The sequence below is a fragment of the Salmo salar genome, chromosome ssa10 (assembly GCF_905237065.1).
Source record: "Salmo salar chromosome ssa10, Ssal_v3.1, whole genome shotgun sequence".
NCBI lineage: Eukaryota > Metazoa > Chordata > Actinopteri > Salmoniformes > Salmonidae > Salmo > Salmo salar.
The window spans coordinates 51,033,571-51,043,764 of NC_059451.1; the positions used below are offsets into that span (position 1 = coordinate 51,033,571).

At 41.6% G+C, this 10,194-nt stretch overlaps 1 protein-coding gene across 9 annotated transcripts in view; it reads left to right on the plus strand.

The window, feature by feature from the left end:
• Positions 1-10,194, plus strand: part of dlg1a (discs large MAGUK scaffold protein 1a) — a 389,839-nt gene that overhangs the window by 31,404 nt on the left and 348,241 nt on the right. Inside the window, exon 1 of one of the 9 annotated variants that reach the window (XM_045687916.1) lies at positions 6,925-8,408. The exons of the other annotated variants lie outside the window; for them this stretch is intronic. Coding sequence (XP_045543872.1) covers positions 8,376-8,408 — 33 coding nt within the window. The 5' untranslated portion in view covers positions 6,925-8,375. Of the gene's footprint in view, positions 1-6,924; positions 8,409-10,194 lie in introns of those variants that run through there. 9 annotated transcript variants of the gene reach the window in all.

Here is a 10,194-nt window from a genome sequence, read left to right on the forward strand (position 1 = left end):
GAAGGCTTCTGCCTCCTGTTCTGGAGTCTGGTTCCACTGTGTTTCTTCCTGTCTGGGGAGTTGATCCATTCTAGAGGTCGACCGATTAATCGGAATGGCCGATTTCCAGTTGGCACAACAATCGGTAATCGGCATTTTTGGACACGGATCATGGCCGATTACATTGCGCTCCACGAGGAGACTGCGTGTCAGGCTGACTACCTGTTATGCGAGTGCAGCAAGGAGCCAAGGTAAGGTGCTAGCTAGCATTAAACGTATCTTATAAAAAACAATCAATCTTAACATAATCACTAGTTAACTACACATGGTTGATGATATTACTAGTTTATCTAGCTTGTCCTGCGTTGCATATAATCGATGCGGTGCCTGTTAATTTATCATTGAATCATAGCCTACTTCGCCAAGTGGGTGATGCTTTAACAAGCGCATTTGCGAAAAAAGCACTGTCGTTGCACCAATGTGTACCTAACCATAAACATCAATGCCTTTCTTTAAAATCAATACACAAGTATATCTTTTTAAACCTGCATATTTAGTTAACCTCTTACATCTAGACGTTCCGCTAGCGGAACACCTGCTCCAATATCCAATGATGGGCGTGGCGCGAAATACAAATTCCTCTAAAATCCGAAAACTTCAATTTTTCAAACATATGACTATTTTACACCATTTTAAAGACAAGACTCTCGTTAATCTAACCACACTGTCCGATTTCAAAAAGGCTTTACAGCGAAAGCAAAACATTAGATTATGTCAGCAGAGTACCCAGCCAGAAATAATCAGACACCCATTTTTCAAGCTAGCATATAATGTCACAAAAACCCAGAAGACAGCTAAATGCAGCACTAACCTTTGATGATCTTCATCAGATGACACACCTAGGACATTATGTTATACAATACATGCATGTTTTGTTCAATCAAGTTCATATTTATATCAAAAAACAGCTTTTTACATTAGCATGTGACGTTCAGAACTAGCATACCCCCCGCAAACTTCCGGGGAATTTACTAACAATTTACTAAATTACTCACGATAAACGTTCACAAAAAGCATAACAATTATTTTAAGAATTATAGATACAGAACTCCTCTATGCACTCGATATGTCCGATTTTTAAAATAGCTTTTTGGTGAAAGCACATTTTGCAATATTCTAAGTACATAGCCCAGCCATCACGGGCTAGCTATTTAGACACCCGGCAAGTTTAGTCTTCACCAAAATCAGATTTGCTATAAGAAAAATGTTATTACCTTTCCTGTTCCTCGTCAGAATGCACTCCCAGGACTTCTACTTCAATAACAAATGTTGGTTTGGTCCCAAATAATCCATCGTTATATCCAAATAGCGGCGTTTTGTTCGTGCGTTCTAGACACTATCCGAAATGGTAAATCAGGGTCGAGCGCATGGCGCATTTCGTGACAAAAAATTTCTAAATATTCCGTTACCGTACTTCGAAGCATGTCAACCGCTGTTTAAAATCAATTTTTATGCAATTCATCTCGTAAAAAAGCGATAATATTCCGACCGGGAATCTGCTTTTCGGTAAATAGAGGGAAAAACAGAAAGACGGGGGAGGCCAGTGCACGCGCCTAAGCCCTTTGTTCTCTGATAGACCACTTAGCAAAAGCGCTCGTGTGTTTCAGCCAGGGCTTTGAATTACGTCATTCAGCTTTTTCCCGGGCTCTGAGCGCCGTAGGAAGTGTCACGTAACAGCAGAGATCCTTTGTAATGGATAGAGATGACAAAGAAGGCCAAGAAATGGTCAGACAGGTTACTTCCTGTACAGAATCTTCTCAGGTTTTGGCCTGCCAAATTAGTTCTGTTATACTCACAGACACCATTCAAACAGTTTTAGAAACTTTGGAGTGTTTTCTATCCAAAGCTAATAATTATATGCATATTCTAGTTTCTGGGCAGGAGTAATAATCAGATTAAATCGGGTACGTTTTTTATCCAGCCGTGTCAATACTGCCCCCTAGCCATAACAGGTTAATATTGCCTGCTAACATGAATTTCTTTTAACTAGGGAAATTGTGTCACTTCTCTTGCGTTCTGTGCAAGCAGAGTCAGGGTATATGCAGCAATTTGGGCCGCCTGGCTCGTTGTGAACTGTGTGAAGACCATTTCTTCTTAACAAAGACCGTAATTAATTTGCCAGAATTGTACATAATTATGACATAATATTGAAGGTTGTGCAATGTAACAGCAATATTTAGACTTAGGGATGCCACCCGTTAGATAAAATACGGAACAGTTCCATGTTTCACTGGAAGAATAAACGTTTTGTTTTCGAAATGATAGTTTCCGGATTTGACTATATTAATGACCTAAGGCTCGTATTTCTGTGTGTTACTATATTACAATTAAGTCTATGATTTGATAGAGCAGTCTGACTGAGCGGTGGTAGGCAGCAGCAGGCTCGTAAGCATATATTCAAACAGCACTTTCCTGCATTTGCCAGCAGCTATTCGCTGTGCTTCAAGCATTGAGCTGTTTATGAATTCAAGCTTATCAACTCCCGAGATTAGGCTGGCAATACTAAAGTACCTATAAGAACATCCAATAGTCAAAGGTGTATGAATTACAAATGGTATAGAAAGAAATAGTCCTATAATAACTACAACCTAAAACTTCTTACCTGGGAATATTGAAGACTCATGTTAAAAGGAACCACCAGCTTTCATATGTTTTGAGCAAGGAACTTAAACATTAGCTTTTTTACATGGCACATATTGCACTTTTAATTTCTTCTTCAACACTTTGTTTGTGCATTATTTAAACCAAATTGAACATGTTTCATTATTTATTTGAGACTAAATAGATTTTATTGATGTATTATATTAAGTTAAAATAAGTGTTAATTCAGTATTGTTGTAATTGCCATTATTATATATATATATATATATATATATAAATATATATATATATATAAATAAATCAGCCGATTTTTATCGGCATCTGGGTTTTTCTATCCTCCAATTATCGGTTTTGGCATTGAAAAATCATAATCGGTTGACCTCTAATCCATTCCACTGTGTTTCTTCCTGTCTGGGGAATTGATCCATTCCACTTCCGTCTTGTCTTGCTCTTCTGGCATTAAGACCCTGAAATGAGGGCTATAAATGAGGCCCAGGGTCTATAAATGAGGCCAAGGCACTTTTTGTTGAAAGGCTTTTGTAAAAAGTGATATACAAATTGAATGTTTAGGTAGTTGGTATAATTGGGTGTACTAAAGACAATGCATCACATTTGTCATTACAGAGATAATCTTTCTGAAAATAAAACAACCCCAAGATGGGTAATTGAGGTGTGACGTAAGTACAGTAACAGAAGGCCTATGTTTTCATTCCCACTTCAATGTGTTGCTCCTGAGGCAATCCCCTGGCTGGTTACTCCATCCATGCTTCTGTTGAATGGGAGACACAGAGACCGAGAGAGAGCTGAGTAGGAGGACTGAGTTGAGTTAATCTGTCAGGCAGTACAGTACGGTACAGCCAGTGGGCAGACGTAGGCACCAGTACTCAGGGAACACTATATGAAAGGTGTCCTGGATGGCTGTTAAATCACACTGCTCTCGCTCCTCTCCATTACGCTATGCAGGCCAGGCAGCATGGGTCCCCTCCCCACACTGAATAACAAACTAATGTACGTGTTTAGCCCACAGCCAGCGCACAGCAGTAAATTAGATGGAGTGGCCAGGACTAGCTAGTTTCACATTAATGTAAATGTATTAAAGCAGCTGAAGGTATGGTTCTGTTTGTTTATATCCCAATGTTCACATAGTCGTTATATACAGTATATACATTTTTAGATATTTTTTTTTACCCCCTTTTCTCCCCAATTTCGTGGTTTCCAATTGGTAGTTCGTCTTGTCTCATCGCTGAAACTCCCGTACGGATTTGGGAGAGGTGAAGGTCGAGAGCCATGCATCCTCTGAAACACAACCCAACCAAGCCACACTGCTTCTTGACACAATGCCCACTTAACCTGGAAGCCAGCTGCACCAATGTGTCGGAGGAAACACCGTACCCCTTCGACCGTGTCAGCGTGCACTGAGCCCGGCCTGCCACAGGAGTCGCTAGAGCGCGATGGGACAAGGACATCCCTGCCCTAACCCGGACAACGCTGGGCCAATTGTGTTCCGCCCCAATGGGTCTCCCGGTCCTCAAACCAGGATGTCTAGTGGCTCAGCTGGTGCTGCGATGCAGTGCCTTAGACCACTGGGCTACTCCCAAGGCCCTACAGTGGATTCATACATCTACACACGCTATACAGAACGCTATACAGAACACTATACAGTAGTTTGACTTAACTCCTAGTTTTACAAACATTTTAAACTACTGAATGCTATTGATTAATTGTGTTGTACAGCCGACGCTCACCTGGTCAGTTGTAATTATTATGTGTTTGAACACAAACGTGTCCTTGACTATAGCTCTTGAGACTAGTAAGACAAAAAAGACTCCTAATTATCCTCAGTAGGGAAAGTGTGCTATAAAATCATCTCCAGTCAGTCTGGTGCCTTGGCCTGTGTGCGGTGCGTGATCCAGTCATCTTCGTGATCCGAGGGGGACTGGACAACATCTGGACCACCTCTGTTCTGCCCTGCAGAAACTCACTCACCCCTGCCGTGTTCTGCCCTGGAGGAGAACTCACTCTCTACTGGAACTCCAAGGTTGTGACTGAGACGTTACCCTTCCCCCGCTCTGACTCCGTCCTCCATCCTGATTGTGACCTTCCCCAGAAAGATAAACGGCCTCCTCTCAGAGGACACACGGTGTTGTTGTCACTGTCCCATCTGGCCATGTTAGAAAGGATGAAACTATGGCAACATATCATCTAACCTTATCCTAACCTCACCCCCATCCTTAGTCCTGAGTCTGAGTTAAGAATTAGAAATTGCTCACGTAGCTAAAACCGCTGCATCGTCAGTCTTTCTAGATTGGTCATCTGTTGTAAGGACTACCACTGGATGGCTGGAGTCAGGAGCCTATGAGAGAGCTCTCACCGAGCAAGACGAGGTTGTCTGACAACCTGTGTAGCTCAGTTGGTAATGGAGCCCGCCATGCCAGGATAGTGGGTTCCATATCTGGCACCACCCGTATGTAAAATACTGTAAGTCGTTTTGGATAAAAGTATCAGAGAGAGAGAGAGAGAGAGAGCTCAATGACCTTGACTGCAGCACAGAGTTTTGCCTTTCTCTTTTTATATAGTCAGTTTACTGAGTTTGTGACTTAGCTCTCAAGGACATTGAGGAGTCATGTGTGACTGAATGGCTAAAATACCCTTTTTCTTTAACTTGTATGAGTTCAGAGTTGTTGACCACTTTTCATTCTGTTATCAGTCGTTTATCACTCAGTGGGAGGTCAGTCGATTATCGCTCTGTGGGAGGTCAGTTGATCTGCCTACAGACGGAGCCTTTTAATAACTTCCTGTACGCCTGTGTGTCTGTGCAGTCTGTCTGTCGTTGACCAACGGGACAGCTGCAATCCATAGCCACAGTCAGCTCGTTAAGCTAAAACTGGAGTCATGAGAACCCAACCACCGGGCTGAAGGGACAAACGGACCAAAGGGACAAACGGATAGTTCCAGGGGCCAACAGGCTGAAAGCACAAACAAATTGTCTCTTCAGACTGTTGGTCCATGGAACTAACAAATGGTGTCAGGGACCAACAGGCTGAAGGGACAAACAGGTGTGTAATTTGAACCCTGGCTGCCCCAGCTCATCTCTCAAGATCAGCCACTTCAATAATCCACCTCTGACAGGCAGACAGGACAATCTTAGCTCATCCATTATCCAATCACAGGCCTCCCCTGATAAAAACACTTCCTTTACAGTAAGGTAAAACCTAAAGATCTGTAAGGAGCGTGTGTGCGTGCGTGTGTGCATGCGTGTGTGCATGCGTGATGTCAATGTGCTTTCTGTGAATTTACGTGACACCACAGTGCCTGCAGTCAAGGAGAGAAACTGTGCTCTCTCTTCTCTACTGCAGTGTTTTCTCAATCGCTTCCTCTGGGAATTTCAGTCGGGTTCACATTTTTGTTCCATTCCACCACTAGCACACCTGCTGTTTTAATTTGTCAACATATCATCAAGCCATTGATTAGTTGAATCGGGTGTAGAACAACAATGTGCACCAGATGAGGGGGTCCTTAATACCTCTTAAGGATCGCCCTCCTTTTTAAAAAAAAATTGTCGCCTAAAATGACACCCTAATCTGACTGCCTGTAGCTCAGGACCTGAAGCAAGGATATGCATATTCTTGATACCATTTGAAAGGAAACACTTTTTAAGTTTGTGGAAATGTGAAATTAATGTAGGAGAATATAACACATATAACACATTAGATCTGGTAAAAGATAATACAAAGAAAAAAACCCCGTTTTTATAAAAAAAAAAAAGGTTTAGTATCTTTGAAATGCCTAGAACTCCTCTGAGAAATGCTCTGTTGCATCTCCCTCGGGGGGGACGGCCCCGTCTAGAATATCTGGGGAAACACTGCACTACAGATACAGTAATGCTGAGTGTCCTGCGCCCACATCCTCTGCTGATGAGTTTTTTTCTCAGACATGCTGAACGCCAATTAGCCTAGAGATAATGGTGACAGCTCCTAGTCTTAGGAGATCAGGCTATTGTGAGTTAGACTTTTTATTTTGGCCACAGGGTGTGCTATTTTTAGGATGGTTCAAGCCTAAAAGAAACCTGGGCAGCATTGTTGTGAAGCGGTCGTTAAGGACATTTATTGAATAGTAACGTTGAGGGACTGATTGATGTATTGAATAGTAACGTTGAGGGACTGATTGATGTATTGAATAGTAACGTTGAGGGACTGATTGATGTATTGAATAGTAACGTTGAGGGACTGATTGATGTATTGAATAGTAACGTTGAGGGACTGATTGATGTATTGAATAGTAACGTTGAGGGACTGATTGATGTATTGAATAGTAACGTTGAGGGACTGATTGATGTATTGAATAGTAACGTTGAGGGACTGATTGATGTATTGAATAGTAACGTTGAGGGACTGATTGATGTATTGAATAGTACTGTTGAGGGACTGATTGATGTATTGAATAGTAACGTTGAGGGACTGATTGATGTATTGAATAGTAACGTTGAGGGACTGATTGATGTATTGAATAGTAACGTTGAGGGACTGATTGATGTATTGAATAGTAACGTTGAGGGACTGATTGATGTATTGAATAGTACTGTTGAGGGACTGATTGATGTATTGAATAGTAACGTTGAGGGACTGATTGATGTATTGAATAGTAACGTTGAGGGACTGATTGATGTATTGAATAGTACTGTTGAGGGACTGATTGATGTATTGAATAGTAACGTTGAGGGACTGATTGATGTATTGAATAGTACTGTTGAGGGACTGATTGATGTATTGAATAGTAACGTTGAGGGACTGATTGATGTATTGAATAGTAACGTTGAGGGACTGATTGATGTATTGAATAGTAACGTTGAGGGACTGATTGATGTATTGAATAGTCTGTTGAGGGACTGATTGGTTTATTGAATAGTAACGTTGAGGGACTGATTGATGTATTGAATAGTAACGTTGAGGGACTGATTGATGTATTGAATAGTCTGTTGAGGGACTGATTGGTTTATTGAATAGTAACGTTGAGGGATTGATTGATTGATTGATTGATTGAGTTATCAGAATAGGTTAGCGACTGAAAAGGTTATCCCTGGCTTAGTCTGGGGAATCGTGTTAGTTAATGCCTAGGCACCAGGCTTTAGCTCAGAGGGTTGGAAGGGCCTAGAACTTCAGTCACACAAAAGACCCAGGTCTTATAACCAGTCGGTTACATGAGGACACTGACCGATGGGGAAGAGATAGAGCTAGCTTTGAATGAAACTCACACCTTTCTAAAGCCAAGTGGTATCTGCAGTTTTCTGTATCATACTCCATGTTAAATAATGCAACTGAAGTGCCCTGCATCCTCTCTAGTCCATTTTTTGATTACTTTGGTATTCCTGTGCTCCAACAGAGCAAAAGTTTTACCCCTAAGCTTAGCCCCTTAATCTCTAAGAAGTAAGAAGCTTACCTTTATCCTGTAATTGTCTTTGGAAAGACCTATTTTAGAGAGTCAGAGAATTGGTAAGAGCTTGGTAGCGTGGGTTTTTTGACAGGTACTCGTGGTAACAGTAGGATGCATTGCGGAAGCCAGCCGTCCATCCAGCCAGAGATATATATATAATCCAGGGGAATTTTCATGATTGAATATATTAATCTGAGCCTGGGAGAGAGGGGAGGGGTGGAATAGGGTCAGCGGTGCGCCGTGGGCAGAGTTACTGTGAGTGGTCTTAGGGAATAATCAACAACACACCTTTTTATTACATCGCCATGGAGGACCATAGGAGTGACAGAGGACGCAATGTAAAGTATACCTTCTGTTTGACGCTGGTGCGTTGTTGAGTTATGGGGATTGAGGAGATATTTAGGGGATGTGGGCTTTTACTCTTATACCTAGGGCTGTGATCATAACTGAATAACCACGTGACTGACGGTTATTGACGTAGACTGTCATGAAAATATAATCAAATCAAATTTTATTTGTCACATGCGGCGAATACAACAGGTGTAGACCTTACAGTGAAATGCTTACTAATAACCATCAAAACCGTTAATTTGTTTCTATTTTAATGATTGTCAATTCCATCTTCATACTATAGCTACCCCTTTTATACTTCCTTGTCAATTCATTCGCTTCTTTCAGAAAGCCTAAGGTAGGCCAAGGTTGTTGTTTTTTTGTCATTTGTTTTTACCCTCTTTTTTTCCTCCCCAATTTCGTGGTATCCAATTGGTAGTAGTTACAGTCTTGTCTCATCGCTGCAACTCCCGTACGGACTTGGGAGAGGCGAAGGTCGAGAGGCATGCGAAACACAACCCAACCAAGCCGCACTGCTTCTTGACACAATGCCCATCGTACACCTGGCGTTCGTGTCAGCGTGCACTGCGCCCGGCCCGCCATAGGAGTCGGTAGTGCGCGATGAGACAAGGATATCCCTGCTGGCCAAACCCTCCCTAACCCGGACGACGCTGGGCCAATTATGCGCCTCCTCCCGGTCGCGGCCGGCTTCGACAGAGCCTGGACTCGAACCTAGAATCGCTGGTGGCACAGCTAGCACTGCGATGCAGGGTTTTTTAATACATTTTAAGGAAAGTTTCTGACATACTCTCTTAACTTTGATTTACAGGGGTGTACATGTTTTAGGCCTATATGTCCATTCAGAAAGTTTCCTAAAGTAGCCTGTCTGGACTCCAGAAGTATATCCATGTTAACAAGTGTACAAACATAATTGTGACCTTCCCTTTTTGTAACCCCCCCCCCCCCCCACCCTCGATCGGTTATGTCGTTGACCGTGTACATTGGCAATTACCGTAACCTCAAATTCCAAGACCGTCACTGCCCTACTTATACCAGGGACAACCGGTGGTGCATTAGCACATCCTTTGAGTTCCGTAAAGGGTAAACCAATGATGTTAGCACTAGAGGTCGACCGATTATGATTTTTCAACACCGATACCAATTATTGGAGCAACCAAAAAAGCCGATGCCGATTAATTTGCCTATTTATTTATTATTATTATTATTTTTTTTAATTATTTTATTTATTTATTTATTATTATTTGTAATAATTGACAATTACAACAATACTGAATGAACACTATTATTTTAACTTAATATAATACATAAATAAAATCAGTTTAGCCTCAAATATTGAAACATGTTCAATTTGTTTTAAATAATGCAAAAACAAAGTGTTGGAGAAGAAAGTAAAAGTGCAATATGTTCCATGTAAAAAAGCTAACGTTTAAGTTCCTTGCTCAGAACATGAGAACATATGAAAGCTGGTGGTTCCTTTTAGCATGAGTCTTCAATATTCCCAGGTAAGAAGTTTTAGGTTGTAGTTATTATAGGACTATTTCTCTCTATACGATTTGTATTTCATATACCTTTGACTATTGGATGTTCTTATAGGCACTTTAGTATTGCCAGTGTAACAGTATAGCTTCCTGGGCTCGAACCAGGGACACATCGACAACAGTCACCCTCGAAGCATTGTTACCCATTGCTCCACAAATGCTGAGGCCCTTGCAGAACAAGGTTAACAACTACTTCAAGGTCTCAGAACGAGTGACGTCACCGATTGAAACACTA